The 19,856-nt window shown below is 39.5% G+C and overlaps 1 protein-coding gene across 1 annotated transcript; it reads right to left on the minus strand.

The window, feature by feature from the left end:
• Positions 1-8,792: 8,792 nt before the first annotated feature.
• On the minus strand, positions 8,793-18,465 carry LOC119777736. Its single transcript, XM_038276735.1, has 3 exons — positions 18,344-18,465; positions 18,114-18,261; positions 8,793-11,774 (listed from the first exon to the last, which is right to left on the minus strand). The coding sequence occupies exons 2-3, from the start codon at positions 18,248-18,250 to the stop codon at positions 9,152-9,154; spliced, it is 2,760 nt and encodes a 919-aa protein (XP_038132663.1). The 5' UTR covers positions 18,251-18,261; positions 18,344-18,465; the 3' UTR covers positions 8,793-9,151.
• Positions 18,466-19,856: the final 1,391 nt, after the last annotated feature.

The following is a 19,856-nucleotide window of genomic DNA, read 5'->3' on the forward strand; positions in this document are numbered from 1 at the left end:
TCTGCCAGCCACAAACAGACAGATAAAACAACAGGAATGTTAGCAGCAGCTGTGACTATTGAGGATTTCTACCAGTAATCTGAACAGTCTTTATGAAGGCAAACATGACATGCAGAGATTCACAACATTTCTTGAGGATATAAAACGCTGTTAGATGAGAGAGAAGTGAGATGAGCGTTTGATGGTCAACAGTGGCGTAGTGTGTGCTGCTGTAGAAGTCCTGCCACAGACCAGATATCAAAATGCTCACATTTCTGTTGCTTTCTTGTGAAAACACTCATATTAACTTTAGAATTTTAGACAAGAAATAAATTTGGCTTTGTACAGAATGGAGGGCCTGGGTGGGATTAGATCCCACAGATTACCAGGTGGAATCCATGGACACTCAGTACAACAAAGGCATATGTTTTAGGCCCTACGTTGCATAACTTGCCGACTTTAATGTCAGAAGTGGGATCCATGTAACCTGACTCCGCCAAATGGATTTGCTCCGCATATCCATCTGGAAACCTTCCGTTGAAGTAATTTTGGGAAGGGGTGAAAATACTGGTTAGCTGATTGGCCTATGTTGGTGATAGACGGGCCAAATAAACCAATCAGATCAACGAAGCATATGACGTACTAACAGAGCGACGACGAAGAGGAGCCAATTGATAGATCAAACTCTTGCCAAAACCAGTCGGAGAAGAGCAAAAACATCTTTTCCTCTGAGAAAAGCCTCCAGAGCAGTGCTTTGCTCTTCTTTCAGTGAAGAAATACTCTGTAATTCCCATAAAACTTGCTCGATAGCCACGCTAACGCTAGTTTCATCGGCTGAAGCCGCCATGTTCTTTAGACTGAACTGTGGCGCTTCTCGTTGCGTCACACCTCAACCCGCCTCAAAGCCAACGCTGATTGGACGTTCGTTTGGTGAACGGCTCCGAATTTTCTTTAACAGAGAGTCTCCAGACTGATCTGCAAGTGAAACCTTGAAAGCTCGCGAGATCAGGATGGTCTCACGAGGATAGGATCCATGTGCAATACTGGTAAACAGCCTAAGAATTTGTAAATGGTTGTGGTAACCAGTGTGGAGAAAGAGGACATGCTTGTGGCAGTGAAGGGTCTGTCACTGTCTGTGGGATCATTGCCACATATAGGACTGATATAAGCAAATAGCAATTACTTAAATGAAACAAGATCCTTCAGGGAACCTGATACAGTCTTCAATGTCTGACCATTAAGTTTTTGAAATTTCAGTGTCTTAATAATCTTCAATCCGTCAACATCAGTTACCATAGCGATACAGACGACACCCAGCTGTTCATGTCCATGTAACCAGGTGACTATGAACCTGTTCCAGCTCTGGATAAATGCAATCAACTCATGGATGAACTACAGAAACTAAGTTCAGATGCATTTATGTTTCTGTGGGAACTGTTGGTTTAAGGAACCGGCTCTAGAAAAGTAACAACAATCTGTTTGCTTAGAGGCTGATGTCCAGAAAAAGACTCAGCAAGGTTGATGTTTGCTTCCTCATATCAGACTCTGAATAGGAAGGAGGAACATAAGAGATGCCCAGCCAGCATGAAGGGACTCCCCAGTCCTCAACTGTTAGTGGAAGGGTACCAAATCGAGTACGGATCCAGTTCTGCCAGCAAAGGTTTGGGTCTGACTCATCTGACGGTGATGAAAAACATCAAACAGAGCTTTATAATTAAACTCTGGTTTTACCAGTTGACTTTATGTAAGATGAAGGCTGTGAATGTGCAAAAGTTTTAGTTTACCTCGTAAATGTTAAAGAGCAAAAACATTAGAGCTAAACTTAAAATAACGTCTGTCTGGAGGATTTACTTTGGATTTCAGCTTGATCCCTCTTAATAAATGAGGCGGCCATAAAATTAGAGGATGACATTTCTCACTAAGCCCACAGCCGGGTTTAAAGCCAGTTAGAACTGTCCTTTAGCCCAAACTTATAGAGTTTCCTTAACAATAATTAGATTATTAATTTTAAAAGCTTTTAATGATGCTGCTTTCCTTAGAATCTGAAGGATTCAGTCATATTTGTAATATTCAGACTGATTGCAGTGATAGAAACACTTAAGTCAACTGCAACTGTTACAAGCAACTGTTAGTGTAAAGGGGAAAATATCATCAATAAAGGAAACAAAAATCTGGAGGAAGACTCTGAGCTGGGAGGTCAGCGTGTTCTTCAGAAATCCAACATGGCTGCCAAATAAATTTAAACAAAGTGAAAAAAAGATCAACTTATTCATTCAGTGAAAGTGAAAATCTGTAAAGTTCAGAAAGTACCTCCTGTCATTGATGATCTGTGATCTGTCGCCTTTTTGGCCTCTTCCTGTTTTGTTTGGTTTTATTCTTATTGTTGTTTTTTGTTCTTTTCATTTTAGATTTTATTTCTCTTAGATTTCTCCATCAGTTTAATAGTTTCTGTGTTTCTGCATTCATGTTAATTATTCTCCTCCCTCAGTCTCCCTGTTCTTCTTCTACTTCAGCTGCTTTTCATTACCTTCAAATAAACTCACCAGCATTCAGGGTCATTCTCTCTTTTGCCCTTTAGTGTTTATTCTAATCAGAGATATAAAAAACACCAGATCAGTTTTGGCTAATTCTTACATAATCCCCCAGCAGCTAGAATGACGCAGTCATCCCTAGGTTCCATTAGGCAATACTAAGGAGTTGCCTAGGGCCCCAAGTTCCTGGGGGCCCCAAAAAACTCTGTTTCCATGTATGTTTAGTACAACTATTCCTTTTTTGTGCACATTAATTATGTTTTTGATAAAGATCCTTTCTCTAAAATGCCATCAGAACGATGATAATATTAAGTGTGTCTCATTCACACTTGTCGATGTCAATGTCAAATTTATTTATATATATAAATAAGTTTTAAGAAGCGATTTAAAATGATCCAGGCTGTGGGCGGATTTAATTTAATGAGGTAATTGGTTCCACAGAATTGGAGCAACAACAGAGAAGGCCCCATCTCCTTTCCTCTTAAGTCGAGTCCGAGGAACTGTCAGTAACAGCTGATTATTAGAGCGTAGACTTCTTCACACAGACTGGAATTTTAAAAGACTCTAAGATAAGAAGAAGCTAATCTATTTAAGACTTTATAAGTTAATAAGAGACTCTTAAAATCAATTTGGTAAAAGACAGGCAACCAATGTAAAGAGGCCAGTATAGGCCTTATATGGTCAGCTTCCTGGTTCCAGTAAGAAGCCGAGTCGCTGCATCTGTGATCTATCCATGCCTCTATATCATGAATTGCAGTAATCCAACCGGGATGTAATGAAACCATGGATAAGTCCTCCTCTTAATTCAGAGGGCCCCCTGCCTGTCTTTGCCTAGGGCCCTAAATTTCCCAAATCCGCCCCTGTCCCCTCTATATGAAGCAATTTGACGTGAAAGTCATGAGTCAGACAGGAAGTAACAAAGTAACACATCCACTTTGAGGAAAATATAAACTATTCTGGCGAAGTTTTTATGTAAATATTCACGGTTTTTCAAAATCTAGAAGTGTTCCTTTATGCTTCTTTGGTTTCCAATTTAGTTTTTTTTATTTTTCATGTAGCAAACCTTTCCAGTCTACAGTCATGTATGTCACAAATTAGTATGCAGATATGCAGATTCTGCAACAGCTTCTTCGCCATCAGACTGCTGCACGGTTGAAATAACTCATATTCAATCAATCATATCGCCGACTCTGCATCACTCTGATAACACCAAACCAGAAATATTGCATATTTGCACCATAGATATCTAATATTCTGAACATCTATATCAATGCGTTTTTTTTTTTGCACCATGTTTTTTTTTTCTCCCACACTGATTACAGTTGATCACTGCTGCACTTTAAGAAATGAAAATGTTCCGAAAGCTGTACAATACAAAATGTTGTTTTGTATTAACTCTCTATAGAAAAAAATGACAGTAAAAGTTATCTCTGCTGCACTTTAAAAAAGGAAAATGTCTTGAGAGCTGTACTGAACGAAATGCCTCCTCTATCTCTTCTTTCTTTCATCTTTTCTCTCTTTTTTCTTTTTTCCTTTTTCTTCTTCTGTGTTTCTGCTCTATTTACATTGCAGTGTCCATATAAACTGTAAAACTCCCTGCATAATTATAATAAAGCAATTAATATGCATGAAACAAGTTTCTACACCTGAAAGTAAAATCTTTTCAGCTCTTTTTGGCATCAAGACAATGATTCTTATTGCCACATTGCCAGATTGCCAAATAGAAAAAAAAATAATAAGTCTTCATTAATGTAGCGTATTATAGAAGATTGAAGGTGATTTGATTGATTTATCTCAACATAAAAGTTTATGTTGAGATAAATTGTTTATTGTGGAGTTTCTATTAAAAAAAGCTCAATGTAGGAACATTGTGTTAATAATAATTGCTATTAATACTTTGTGAGGAGTCCAGCTTCCTTTGTTGTTCTGCTCATTTGTGTCACATCATATTTATTCCCCAGTGATGCAGAAACTAGGAATTAGTCATTCAAAAGTTATAGAGAGAAATAAGAGTTTTTAAAGGAAAAGCTTCAATCTGAAGCCATTTATTTACAGTTATATCTAAATTAGTTGAATATTTTCAAAAGATTTTCCTTTGATTGTTGGAAATCATTATGTGCCTTTAAATAACCTTAATTTACAGTTTTAGTTCAGTGTTAGAAAGCCCTGCTGATTGATTTCCTTTGAAAAATTGACAGGAAAACATCATAAATCTGAACAGAGGCATCGGTTTAATCTCTGAAGTAAACCGTCTGTATAAACTAGCTTCTCAGGTTAGAACACCATGACGGAGCAACAGAGCCTTTAGCATGAAGACGCCCCGCCTCTTTTTCACCTACATGCAAAAAGCAGCATCAAATAAAACCAGAATAAACAGTCATTTATAAGGAAATGGGTGAAAATCACTCATTCTGACTCACTTGATTCTGTTCTCTCCTTTAAGTCCGTCTGGTTTTTACATTCCCCTTTAAATATAGTGGTGCATTAGTGGCAGAGGCCCGAGCGTCTGACTGTTACTCTGTCTTCCCAATGTTCCTTCAGCTTCAAGTTCGACCGACTTACTCTGAACATGTCCTGAATAACTGCTCTCACCACACCGGCTTCCCTCCTCCTATTTTTACATCACAACACATCCAGGGCTGCTGCTCTAAATATAGAGCCGGGCTGAGACAGCCAGCAGAGAAGAGACTCGGAGGAAAAACAAACTAGTGAAAGGAATCTTTATTCAACAGGTGCAGCAAAGCTGTAGGCCGGACTTCTCTTCAGGTTGAGGGAGGTTTATAGAGGACCCAAACGCAGAGATGGAGGCAGAACCAGAACCAGAGGGTAACCATGGGTAACAACAGGACTTAGATATAACTAGAGCAAATATTAAATTAAGCTAAAGAGGAATAAAACTAGAAAATAAAGAATGAACAAGGGGAAACTTGAGGATAGAGACTGGAGATAAATTAATATAAATATGCTATGGGCTTCCATTTAGACAAGTTTTATTGTCAGTTCAATCTGAAAAATTCACACCGAAAGAAAAAGACAATTAGAAGAATTTTATTGCTACAATTACTTTAGTTTTTGGCGCTCAGACCTTGGCGGGAAACATTATCACTGAATCTTGTTTGATATCCATGAACAGGAATACAGAACAGGGATGTTTGCTCCAAGGCCTGAAACTGGTGGTGGAGTGGAGATAGATGAAGGTGGTCAGTCTGTAGACTGCTGGTTGGAGAGACGGTCTGCTGAGCTTCATGGGGAGATCCAGTGGACTGCGTGAGCTGATACTAGAGCTTCACTCAGGGACCTGGACGATGGAAGTCCAGCTTGGATAACACAGGATGAGAGAACCTGTCCATGATGAGCAAGCATGAAGCGACAGTGGAGAGGAAAGGCTCTCCATTGGGAAGAAACCTCTGGCAGAACCAGGCTCAACATGGCGGTCTTCTGCCGGACTGGTTGAGATGAGACAAGGAACGCAGTAAGAGTCCGGGAGGAATGACGCTCTGATGAAGCTTTAGCTACGATGGTGGAGGAGGGGCTGGAGGGGGGTGGACACGGGGTAATCATCAAAAACCTAGTATTTTATAGGTTCAAAGAGACACAAAATCTGTTTTTTATTCATTCCACTGGTAATCTGTTTTGATCAAATAGAAATAGAGGCCTGCCTCTAATTCTGGCCTCCTTCCAATAATGGCCTGGACCAAGATTTACCTGAGTGAAATAAAGCCCCCGTCCTGTATTAGAGGATTTACGGTAGTCTTTTTTCAAGTTGTAATCCTGGTTGTCCTGCTAACAGATAATGACTCTTTTTTGCCCAAAAAATGGTTAATCTGATTGAATCATTCTTACCCATATCTTCAGTTCTAGCAAACTATCTGTCTCTGTTGCATATTCAGAAAAAAAAAGAAAAAAGACAGAAAGAAAAAAAAGATAATGACTCTTGTTTATTTTTTGGCAAAACATAATTTTTTACTATTTGGTTTGAGTGCCTTTTCATCCCGAGAAATGTCACAGATGACAAACAGCAGAAACTGGTCACTTCCTAAAATCAGAATCAGTGAAACTGGAGCTAAAGTTTGACGAAAAAACATAAAAAACCAGAAGAACTGCTGATTACTGTCTAAAGAGTACAGGAAAGTTTCCGCTTTGAACAGAATCTAAATTCTGTTGGACTTATGAAAATCTCTGATGAAATGTTTTGCTGTTTCAGATTGAACCTACTAATGCTTTCTGCTCTTGGCTGGTCTTAATGGACTCATCGTTATCTGAGCATGTGCAGTGAATGTTATGTCACCGACCAGCATCAAACCTCCATCACCAGACACAAGACCCTCAGATCATCTTGCAGCTGATGTCAGAAAACTGCTGCAGGACTTTAGTACTATTTTTACTGTAACCAGGCACTGGATCCACAAACCTGCCGTCAGGGAAAACATTTTGGGGTTAAGTGTGGTGTTTATTTTAATTCTCCCAGGCTTAGCCTCTAAAGTATCTTAATCTTAAGATGGGCATTTTTTTTATACTGAAATAGATCATTATGGGGTGTAAGCTCTGGACTTGGACTGTTATTTTATGCTTAGTAAAATGTATCTTCTTCTTCTTGTGTTCATTTGTGTCCACATTTAAAATATATTAAACTTTGCTCATTTAAGGGATGCATCCTCCCCCTGTAAGTGAAAATACATTTTCATTTGTGGTTCCGATAAATGAATGCTACCTAACAGTGCCACTAGATGGCAGTGTTGTACCATGTATTTTGCTGCTTCTTTTACTGTTCTTTTGTTCTGAGTTTGAAAATGATCCCAAACAGTTTTAACGTGATTACATTGGGAAAAAAACAGTAAATTAAATATAGTCATAATCTAAGGAGAAATTGCTTTGTATCACTTCCTTTAAACTACAAGTTGCATTTATACAAGTTTTTTTTTTTTTACTACAGATAGACTTAAACAACTCTCTTTGTAATTGTGTATACAAAGAGAGTATACAGAACATAAACTTCGTTTATGCAGCTTTTTATTTACATGCACCTAAATAATCTGTTACATTTTACCCTTGGTGGAAGAAAATTAAATGCATTTATGTAAATTTATGATCACTTACGCCATCTGGTGGTTGATGAACAGATCACTGCACAGCAAATTTAGCCATGGACTCCAAGTTGTAAAGTACCTAAAACTACACATAGATTGGATTCAGGTTTTCTATTTAATCCTGGTAATGATCAGATTATTTTCAAAGCATTTTGAGAGAATCGTCTTTTATTGTACCATAGTAATTTTTCATAATAACCCCCCCCCCTTTTTTTTTTACTTCATTTTTCTTTAATCATAAAGATTTACATCCTAGCATGTATAAAATAACCCCAAAATTTTCCTAATGTTTGCCAGGACAAAATGACACGATCAAGCAAAGTAATAATCCTTATCTTATCAAATGCTGCATGAATGACAGGATGCATTAGCTGGAAGTCTTTGTTTGGTTCAGTGTTCTTTATTAGCTTTAAATTAATTCAAAGTCATGCTTAAACCAAAACAATATTTAATATACAACAAAAGTATAAAATAGTAACTCGAAGGAAAGGAGGCTTTATCTCATAAAATTAGATGCAGATGCAAGGCAGAGAGTAGAAAGTACGACAGAGAATTAGGACCAGGCTAGATTTTTTTCTTTTCTATTTCGAGAATAAAGTCATAATATTAAGAGAATAAAGTCCTAAAATTATGAGAACAAAGTCTTATTTTATGGCAACTCTTCCCAGAAGCCCTTTCTTCCCTAAAATGAAGAATGTGGAGCATCATGTGAAGTTATACTTTAGCATCGGTTTGACAAATCAGGAAATCTTTTAGCAGCAGCATCGAACTGGGCAGGATGTCAAAGTGGACTCTGGTTGCTGATTGGTGGAGCTGGTCGGACATCATCTGATGGGCAGAGCTCCAAGCTTTCTTTCTGAAAAGACTTGTAGTATAATGACTTAATTCTCATAATATTAAGACTTTAATATAAAAAAAAATAATAAAAACCTCTAGCCTGGCCATATTACTCCGTTGTGAGAAATTACTCAGTCTGTTTGAGAATTAATTCTTTGCTCTCTTGTAAACGATTCCTGATGTTTTTGTCCCAAAACTTTATTAGTTTATGTCTTACCAAAACTATCCTCTAGATGGAAGCAGTGGACCTTCTATATTTTGTGTTAAGAGCCTACAGAATGCAATGCATCAGGCTTAATAAGCAATTTCCTGCCTGCTCTCAGTGTCCTTGCAGACTGAATGAAGACAAATGACACCGTTTTTTTCCTTTATCCTTTAATCAAGAGACATAAATCGGCCTTAAATTCACTTTCATTATCAATCAACATGGCGTAGCTTCATAAACGTCTGCACTTTCTCTTTCACCGAATAGTATAATGTAAGACTGCACTTCCAGTTTTCCTTTTCTCCTTATCTTTATCCATTTTCCTCTTTTCCTTTTATTCTTAAACACTCATTCTAAACTACACTTTTCTAATTTATTTATCTGTAATAGACCCCTCTCCCACTAATCCAACCATCAAAAACAAATTCATGTTTTATGGGCAAATCATCACTGTGATCATCTGTTCTTTAATGACTAAGTTATGACTGAGACCTAAAGGCTTTTATTCTCCTTCAGTAGGATGGCAGGAGGAACTTCCAGGACTCCTCCCAACCCAAGAGCGGCTTAAAACTCTTTTGTATTTTGATGCTTTCAGGACAGACCAGGAACCTCCAAGACTCTATCCATTCTGCCAGGAACTTGTTGACATTGTCTTCAGGCTTAAGCTTAGTGCTTGAACTCTGGCTTTTCTTTCGACGAGGCTGGGTTTTACCCAGGAGGTGGCATCCTGCCCACTTCCTCTCAGATTGTTTCTCCTTCTCCGTGCCAAGGTACAAAAGCTTCCTGATTTTGATATTTTTTGCTAAAATCACCTTTGGATCACCAAGTTCTTTGGACCTAGATTTGTTTTTAACCTGAGCATTGGTATTCTGCAGGAACCGATGTGAATTTGCCCAAAATGTGGCTGGAGCAAAGTTTTTGTTTAGCAGGGATTTAGTGTTGTTTTGCATCTTATTTGTTCTTGACCACATAATCGAGTAGGAGTAAGGGTTGGTGGATGACTCAATCCAAGGTTGATCCAGTTGGGGCATTGGGTTTGCGAGCCTGAATGATCTTCCCCAGTGACATTCGTACTCACCCACAATGGGATGTTGCTGCAGAGTTGATCCACTGTGGTTTGGTTGATTGCTTGAAAGGGATTTTGCACTCCACGAAGAGGCCCACTCTTTCTTAGGGTATCTTTGGCTAAATATCTTGTTTTGAAATGAGTGGCTACTTTTATCTTCAGCTCCTTCAAAGGATATCCGTTTTGGAAGTCGGATTTCTGTAGATTCTTCCACCCACCTTTGGCCGATCCAGTGGGGTGTGTGGTAGGACCACTGCCAGGCTTCCCTCCACTCGGCAAAAGATGGTTTGTCATGGCTTAACTGTGTCTCTGAGATCATCCAAGCATTTTGCCAATCTGTTATCAACCCAGCGTAGCTTTGATGTTTGCTTGAGATACAAGGAACTCCTAACTTTTCTTTGCCGACTTGTTCTTTGCTCCGTGTAACATCTAAACTATTCTGGTATCTTGAGAACTTCCAGGATTCTCCCCAAACCCTCTCACTTGTTGGGCCATTTTTAGGGAATTCTTCAACTGAAATCTCCTTCTGGTGCCTCTCCCAGTTCACCCGGATCTGTGTTGTGTTTAACCAAGGTTGTTGCCAAAGTTCGGGGCTCTGATTCAGAGGCAGGGAGAGAAAGTTCCAGGAGTCTTTCCACTCTGAGGCACTGGGCTTTAAGTCTTCCCCTTTCTCAGATTCTTTGAAAGGATATAGAGGATCCAGCTTGTACCTTCTCCTCTCTTGTCTCATTCTGTGTGTTATTAACTTCCAAGACTCCCTCCATTCTGAAGGTGGTTGTATTTTTTGCAGGTACTTCAAAAGAAGTAGCTTTGACTTGGGGAGTTCCTTCTTTGCGTGATGTATGACATCATGTCTCAGTTGCTCATAACGTGGGTCTGCTTCCTCAGATGAATTGACCTGAGGGGTCTTCTCTGCCCTTTGAGTCTCAACATCCATCTTTGGTGGAAAGGCTTTAAGTACTTTATCTATTTCTGCACACGGCTTTGAGTTGTTCTTTGATATCTCCCATGACTTGTTCCAGTCATTAATCGCTTCAAATTGATCAAACATCTGAAGCTGTCTCTTATGAGATGCAAAGGTGATTTTGTGAAAACCACCTCTTAGTGGGACATGATCATCAAAGCCATGACCATGGTCCTGAAAGTTACTCTGTTTGTTGTTGAAGACAGCTGCTGCTGTTCTCCATGAATTGATCCACTCTGGGCTGTGAGCGCTCTGCTTGGAACTGTTACTAGTGTGGTGGTTGAGAAGCCTCCAGCATTGCTCCCATTCAGAACTTATTCCGTCTTCCATGTCTTTGATGTCCCTGACAGTCACAATCAACAAACCTTCATTTGGGACAGCGCTGAAATCCTGCTGATCTACTGGCTTGGTGGACCTCCATGAATCGGTCCACTCTGATGAACTTAAGATTTCATTATGGCGATGGGTTTCAACCAGGGAGGCAAAGAGTCCATATTTGGAGACTTTCACATCATTTTCAGCAGAATCCATCTGGATTTTCTCAGACCGTTTCCATGATGTCTGCCATTCTTCAGTAGGTAGGTTTAGGTCTAGCTCCTGTGATTCAACCATCCTACGGTTGACTTTCCTCCAGTGCTGATACTTCTGTAGATCCACCAGGTTGTGCTCGTTGGGCCAAGGCTTGCCTTCTTCGGAGCAAGGTTGATAGGAGGCAAACATCCAACACTGCCCCCAGTCTGATCTTACACTTTGGCCCTCTGCTGGTGAAGGTAAGGACTTGTTGAACTTCCAAGCCTTCCCCCACACCAGGGTTGAAGACTGAGTTTGGGTGATTGACAACAGTAACTGTAGTTTGCTAAAACTCTTGTTTTGCCCTTTCTTGTCCTTGAGATGTGGGGTTTGAGAAGAGAAGCTTTTTGCCTGGAATCCTGGTCTGCTGAGGGGCCCTGAACCTCTACCAAAGGGAACTGCCTGAGGAACCAATGGTTGCTTGCTTTTCCAGATATTTTCATCTGTTTGGCTATCTGAAGGTTTAGCTTTTCGCTCCACTCTTTTGTATTTTCCCATCTTGGCAGTCATACGATTGGCCCAGTCCTTGTTGATGCTGTTCAAACAAAAGAAATATAGATATTTTAAACAAGGGTTAATCAAAGAAAACATATTTTTTTCAACACTTGCTCCTCAATTGATTTAGTTGAAAGTTCTATTACTAATATGAATTTCCTAAGGTTATTTTAGCCAGGTCTTAGTAGGTCCAGGTTTTCAACAAATGTTAAGATCGCGTTAGAGGTTATTCTTTATAGGATTATTCCTAATTAGCTTCGTACTTCTTTAAGCTTTCTGGACACTGAAAATTATTATCGTATTGGTTGGTGGACTGTCTGTTCTCAAAGGTGTATGGATAATGCAGGATTCCTTGTTCTGGAGAAACTCAATTCAATTCAGTTTATTTATACAGCGCCAATTTGATAACATGACATCTCAAGGAACTTTACAGAGACAATTTAACGAGATCATCCAGTCAAACTGATTGAAAGTTTTCTACCTAAAAAAAACCAGGTGATTGAGTGTTTTGTTTATTTCTAAATTTTTCTTTTTACTGTAACTTATTCTGTTATTTTTAGACACTTTCTAAGGTCTACATTGGTGTTACAATAAAGGAATTTTCTATTATATATATATATATATATATATATATATATATATATATATATATATATATATATATATATATATATATATATATATATATATATATATATATATATATATATATATATATATATATATATATATATTTAATAGAAAATTCCTTTATTGTAACACCAATGTAGACCTTAGAAAGTATATATACACTATATTGCCAAAAGTATTTGCTCACCCATCCAAATTATTGGAATCAGGTGTTCCAATCACTTCCATGGCCACAGGTGTATAAATTCAAGCACCTAGGCATGCAGACTGTTTTTACAAACATTTGTGAAAGAATGGGTCGCTCTCAGGAGCTCAGTGAATTCCAGCGTGGAACTGTGATAGGATGCCACCTGTGCAACAAATCCAGTCGTGAAATTTCCTCGCTCCTAAATATTCCACAGTCAACTGTCAGCTGTATTATAAGAAAATGGAAGTGTTTGGGAACGACAGCAACTCAGCCACGAAGTGGTAGGCCACGTAAACTGACGGAGCGGGGTCAGCGGATGCTGACGCGCATAGTGCGAAGAGGTCGCCAACTTTCTGCAGAGTCAATCACTACAGACCTCCAAACTTCATGTGGCCTTCAGATTAGCTCAAGAACAGTGCGCAGAGAGCTTCATGGAATGGGTTTCCATGGTCGAGCAGCTGCATCCAAGCCATACATCACCAAGTGCAATGCAAAGCGTCGGATGCGGTGGTGTAAAGCACGCCGCCACTGGACTCTAGAGCAGTGGAGACGCGTTCTCTGGAGTGACGAATCGCGCTTCTCCATCTGGCAATCTGATGGACGGGTCTGGGTTTGGCGGTTGCCAGGAGAACGGTACTTGTCTGACTGCATTGTGCCAAGTGTAAAGTTTGGTGGAGGGGGGATTATGGTGTGGGGTTGTTTTTCAGGAGCTGGGCTTGGCCCCTTAGTTCCAGTGAAAGGAACTCTGAATGCTTCAGCATACCAAGACATTTTGGACAATTCCATGCTCCCAACTTTGTGGGAACAGTTTGGAGCTGGCCCCTTCCTCTTCCAACATGACTGTGCACCAGTGCACAAAGCAAGGTCCATAAAGACATGGATGACAGAGTCTGGTGTGGATGAACTTGACTGGCCTGCACAGAGTCCTGACCTCAACCCGATAGAACACCTTTGGGATGAATTAGAGCGGAGACTGAGAGCCAGGCCTTCTCGTCCAACATCAGTGTGCGACCTCACAAATGCGCTTCTGGAAGAATGGTCAAAAATTCCCATAAACACACTCCTAAACCTTGTGGACAGCCTTCCCAGAAGAGTTGAAGCTGTTCTAGCTGCAAAGGGTGGACCGACGTCATATTGAACCCTATGGATTAGGAACGGGATGTCACTTAAGCTCATATGTGAGTCAAGGCAGGTGAGCAAATACTTTTGGCAATATAGTGTATATATATATATATATATATATATAGTGTATATGAGCTGTTTATTCAGTAATGTCTTCCTAAACTCTGATTCCTTCACAAAGTTGCTGAAACCAGCAGGTTAGGGGAGCAGGTCGACCTCCCCAAGGTGGCACCTATAATTTCTGCGCCGCAAAAGCCAATGCAGGGTCTACTCTTATACTTGTATGTCTATGTTGCATTTTACTTTGAAGAGACTATATTTCTGCATCCCCGCTGCAGATCAAGGACAGTGTGTGCAGGAAGTGTGTGACTGACACCAGCAAAGATAGTCTTCTTGAAACATACATTATCTGTAACCCCACAGCGTACATCATAAATCCTTCAGAGTATTCATTACACCTCCCGCTAAATCTGCTCGGCTCGTCAGGCTGTCCTAGGGTGAGACCTGGAATGCATTCTTGGACGGGGACCTTTTGCGGAGATCTTGTGGCAAAGCTAACGGATGACCTTTCGTGTTCTGATGGATCAGGTTTCCTGCTCTGGACATCCTGGTTTCTTCTTCAACATGATGTTGCTACAAATGTCTAAGTTTAAATTGAACTATGCCAATAAATACGTGTTCCAGGACAGAAACTTCTTCACACTCAATTAAACCTTAATATGAAGTGATTCCTGTTTTACAGCTGAACCCAGCAGGACTGATCCCTGCAGAGTCTGTTTGCAGCCATTAAAACAAAAGACCTGATCTAGAGCCAACTTTATTAGCAAACACGCTCAAATAACGGAGCTGGCGAAGGAGGAAACACTGAACGACTCAAATGTTTAATGTAAAAATTCAAATCAATTTCAGTGCAAGCAAAGCACCTTTTCATCATGGATGCAATGTCTTCCTTATTGATCTTTTAAAATTTAGCTCAAAGTTTTATTTCAGCTCCCAGCAGCTTCCAGGGTTTCTCATTTTAGAAGATCTCCTGTCTCTCTGAACACCTTTCCAAGCTCTTCCTTGGACCTCGGCTGCTTTCCCATACAGTTTCACAACTGACAGACCAGTAAGGATCAAGAAGAGCAAAAATCCAGCAAAGACCTGAGAGATGCTTAGTCTTTCAGGTGATCTGCTCTAACAAACATTTTTCAGCTCACAGCTGGTTGGGTTTCAACCTGTTGAAACTAAAAATCTACATTTTGATCCTAAAACTGGATTAAAGCTGGGATTTCTGTTATAGATCTTATGACGGAAATTGAGATGATTGCTTTTTTTTAACCATATAAAGAGCGTTTAGATCCCAACATCCTCACCAAACAGAGTTTAAGTATATAGTTGTTCCTGAATGATTTACAGAAAGCCTGGAATCCGTTTAACCTAAACCATGAAAACAGAAATCAGGAGATCTGTTTAGAGTCGGGAATCTATTTAAGCCTGGCATACGCTGTGTGATATTTTCAATTCTTGTACTCAGCTACACCTAATACTGGGTTAAAAACTTCACAGCTCGCGATGCATGTTCTTACACTGTGCGACCCGCCGTTCTGCCGCGACCTTACGACAGTCGACTGAATTTCAAACATGTTTGATTTTCTCCTTACCTTACGATCACTGATGGGGAGATGGTCGTGAAAGGCTGATCGCCCCTTGTTACCCTCCTGTACACTACAGGACAAAACCCGATCAAAATAATTAGCCCGAAAATTGGATAAAAATCGTACAGTGTATAAAAGGACAATTAACGCGTAAATCATCTTTTTTTGCTGATAAACTATAGAAATAGATGTCTAATAGAACTGTTAATATATTCCAAGCATTGGCGGCTGGCCAATAGAGGCGCCGCCCCACCCACCCACCCAATGACCTTGACTAAGACACATAAAGAAAAAATTGAAATTAAATTATAATTAAAATATTTTGAAACGTGTTATATATATTTTTTTAGATTTACGAGATAAATATTTAGTCTTTGTTGACAAGTAAAGCTGTTTTCATTTTTTTTCCAATTAGTACGCATTTCTGCCTGATGGCACAATAATTTTTGCCTATTGACTCTCATTAAAAGTTGTCCATGCTCCTCTGCAATACAGAAGTATAGGAGAGCTCTGGGTGCACCAAAGCTACGCCCTGAGGTGACAGGAAGTGTCGTCACAGTTGTTGTGCGGCTGATTCACAGGCTGAGTCACAAAAGTGAAATCCCTTAAAGCAAACTCACCAATAGAAGCTGGAGGTGAAATCATTTGGACCTGATTAGCTGATTACATCAAAATAAATCATCAGTCCAAAGACAGATGGAGACGCTTGACTCGCTCTTTTTCCAGGACTGGTTTAGCTCCAAGGCTAGGCTAACTGGGTGTTTAATCCTTCTCCTGTGCTCCTCCCCGGCCTAATCATCTCTTATCAGATCCACCCGTTTCTACTGCTATTAATGCCATTGGTGCTCTGCCCATGATGCCAGATTATTCAAGCTGTTCGGTGAAGGTAACTCTGATTATTGTTCTGATTCTCTGATTGTGACCTGTTTCTTTTTTGTGGATCCTGAGTTTTGGGTTTTCTTCTGACCTCGGCTTGGATTCCCCTTCTGTACCTCATTGGCTCTCTGATATTCTGGTCTGTAAACTTGGTTCTGCTAATACTTCGGCTCAGACATTCCCTTCAGGACACTGTTGCTTCTCAGCGTCGGCTGGCATCAGCTCAGCTCATCTCTCAGCGCTCAGAGGCGGCGCCTTTCACAAGCGGAGAACAATCTCCCTCTAGGATTCCTCTCCTTCCTCTGGTTGAACTGTTAACCAAGTCAGTAACTAATGCTCTTAGTAGTTAGAATGGAAGCTCATTGGTAGAATTCCCTTATGACAGAAAGAAGGCCACGATTCACACCATTTTATCATCCGGAGGGGGGAAACATTTAATTATAAAACCGAATTTATACAGCTGTCTTAAACACTTCGCACATTCAGCACCGCATCGTCACATCTCAGTTATTATTCCCCCACCTTCAGTCCATTCTAGGCGGCATTTATAGTTTCCACATGGCACTGTGTGGATGCACGTGCACAACTGGACGCTCTTCCTGGAAATCTCTTAGCTTATTCAATTCAATTCAATTCAGTTTATTTATATAGCGCCAAATTCACAACACATGTTATGACCTGATTGCGTGCGAGTCAGCCAGTAAGAACCGTTTTTGCCTAGATTCGTACGTGACTTCCAGTATAAAGACACACTGTCTACATGCTGCATTCTCTGCGTTGCTAAGTGAGCATAATGTCAGAAACAGGACTACATAACGCAGTACAACTGCTTCCATATTTGGCAAGCCAGCCAGATATTTATATTCTACATTATCAGCCAGTGATATTTAGTCACTGACCTGAGTTCTCTATTCCTACAGAAGATCCGGTTTATCTGCTCCAGCTGATGAGCAGGCGCATGACGTTTTAAAATAAAGACAGTTTAAACTAAATGATCCGTCTGTTTTTGACTATTAGATCCAAGGTTTCGAGCTCCTGACAGGCCAGATTATTCTATCAGGAGCTCGAAGTAGTAAGTGAGGTTATTTCTGACATTTTAAATTGAAAAAGCTTCTTGGATGGGAAACGAAACGTCTTCAAACGTCGAAAAAAATTGTCCAGTGGATTGTTTTTTAACTTTTGTGGAAGTAACTGAACCTTTAATCAACTGTGTGATCCAATGGAATCGTCTCTGAAGGGCCTGAGATTAAATGTCTCCGTTAAATGTCAAGAATCAGGAACCTCAGTCATGCTCAGGAACTTGATATTTTGAGCAAGACCATTTTAAAAAAATTACTGGAACTTCTGACAGTTTGGAAAAAACATGAAATAAAGACAAAAAACAAAAATATATAAAATAAAATACTGGATTTAGAAACATATAGTCTGCACTAATCTGGGGGGTCAGAGATTTTTACGATCAGAGGTTGACTTCTCTTTTTATCAGAAATAATTTGATGTGAGAAAGTTTGAAGGATGAAATTTCAGCCTCCTGGTTTGAATATCAGAGCAGCAAATGTCACGGCAGCGTAGACGAACATTTGGGCATCATGCAGTTCATCCACGGACAGCAGGACTTTCTGTGCAGTTCAGAACCGACAGAATGCTCTAAGTTGGGCCCAGTTTCAGATCATCTAAGCGGTTTAACAGGATGGATCTGCTTAGAAAAGCAGAATAAAAAAAAACTTAACTAAAGATGGATTGCATCATTAAGCATCATCATCAAAGCGACATTAATGTTTCAGCATCAATCATTTTCAAAATGTGTTGGAATACATTATTAAAACTATATCCAAACATCATTGTTTTCACTGATGAAAACATCAAATTCAAAGCTAGATTTAAACCTGATCTCCTTTTTCTGATTCCCAGCTGGAATATTTCTTACATGGGCAAAGCGCTCTTCTCCAGGCGCTCCTGCTCCAGACGCATCCGCTCTCCGATCTCCCTCATTCGGATCTCCCACACGTTCTTCATGATGGAAGCATCACATCCCACCACCTCTGGACCCTTTTCATTGGACATCTTCAGACCTCCTGGAGGAAACAGACCAACAGAGGGGTCAATGTCAGCATCACATCCAGCCTGTTAGATGTTGCAGACAGGTGAGAGTAAGACCTCCTGCAGGGTTGGAGCTGCGGCACCTTCCGCCGGTGATAATCTGTGTTGAGACACTGCTGACAGCTCCGCTAATTTATACTGACCCTCTGAGAGCCAATGAGGGGCTGAACCTGCTAAAAATACACACCAACCCCAAACTACAGCTCTCACTTTTCACACAGGCTCACTAAGGTTGTCAGAAACGTCTCTGCACCTCTTCAGCTCCTTTCGTAGTCCCTGATAATGTCGAGTTTAGAAGGAATGCCCTCCCAGCAGCTTGTAGTCTATTCTATTCGTCGCTGAACCAGTTTGAACGTCTCTCGGGTTTATTTTTCAGCTGAAACTCCAGGATCACCAACGTCTGGCTTTGTTTCTGAGAAGAAGATGATGAATTGGAAAACAAGCTTTTAAAGAAACTGAATTTTAATTGCTTTTACTAATCTAGTTTAATATAATTTGAATTTCAATTAATTTGTTTAACCCTGTAATGCCAAATGTATCATATTTGATACATACGGTTTCTGAAATGTTTTGCGTCTGACACCTTTTGCATAATTTAATGGTAAAAAATTTGCTGAAAATCCTATTGTACACAATCAGATATACCTGATAACAGCCAGTAGAAGACTACACAAAAAATAATCTTGACTTATCGCATAGTAATAAACTATTAATATCAAAAATGTATTTCTGTTTTTTCTTTTTACATATTTTGTTAAAAGACCAAATAAGGATATTGAAACAAAAAAAAACGTATTTTCTGTTTTGTTTTATTCTTGGATCGGGCTTTAAAGGGTTAAAAATTTATTTTACATTGTTCGTTTGAAACCGGAATCAATTGCTTTGAAATAAAATTTAGTAGGATGAAAAATTCAATTGTTATTTTTTGTAGTTTCAGTTATATGATTCAATTTCATTTGGCAAATAAATCCTTAAAGTTACACAGACAAGTATTCTCCATTTGGTACCACTTAATAGCTAGTAAAAAAACAATCTTACTGTGGTGAGCAGTTATTAGATTAGAAATTAGGATATAATACCAAAAATTAACATGATTTTCAAATAAATACTCCACTGCTGTTACAAGAATTAATCTATTACATGTTTAAAGGTATAGGTAGCAACTGCATCCCATGTCTCACTGCTACTGTTGTCAGATTTTTGTGCTTCCAGCCCAAAAACAACGTTAAACTATCCCACCTTAAAAAAAGCATAATTAAAAGAGCATATTCTTCTGAAACTTCTGTTAAAACCACAAACCTATAAAACACCTGATATAGGACGCAGAGCCATGAAGTTAAGCTCTGACTTCAGTAAAACAGAAATTAACAGTTAGCTTTGGTTCATCATCTATGACGACTGCAATCTATGAGTTAAGGTCCGCATTCATCAGCCTCCGTTTTACTTAATATAATAGAAATATTTCTTAACTCAACAATCGGTTGTGGAGCTGGAAGTGGAAGTGCTGGAAGATTCTTAACGATCCATGCATTTCAGGTTCAAACACCGGCTAATGTTCTCTCTCTTTCCT

This window comes from Cyprinodon tularosa, unplaced genomic scaffold (assembly GCF_016077235.1).
Source record: "Cyprinodon tularosa strain WSP-4 unplaced genomic scaffold, ASM1607723v1 ctg1267, whole genome shotgun sequence".
Lineage (NCBI taxonomy): Eukaryota > Metazoa > Chordata > Actinopteri > Cyprinodontiformes > Cyprinodontidae > Cyprinodon > Cyprinodon tularosa.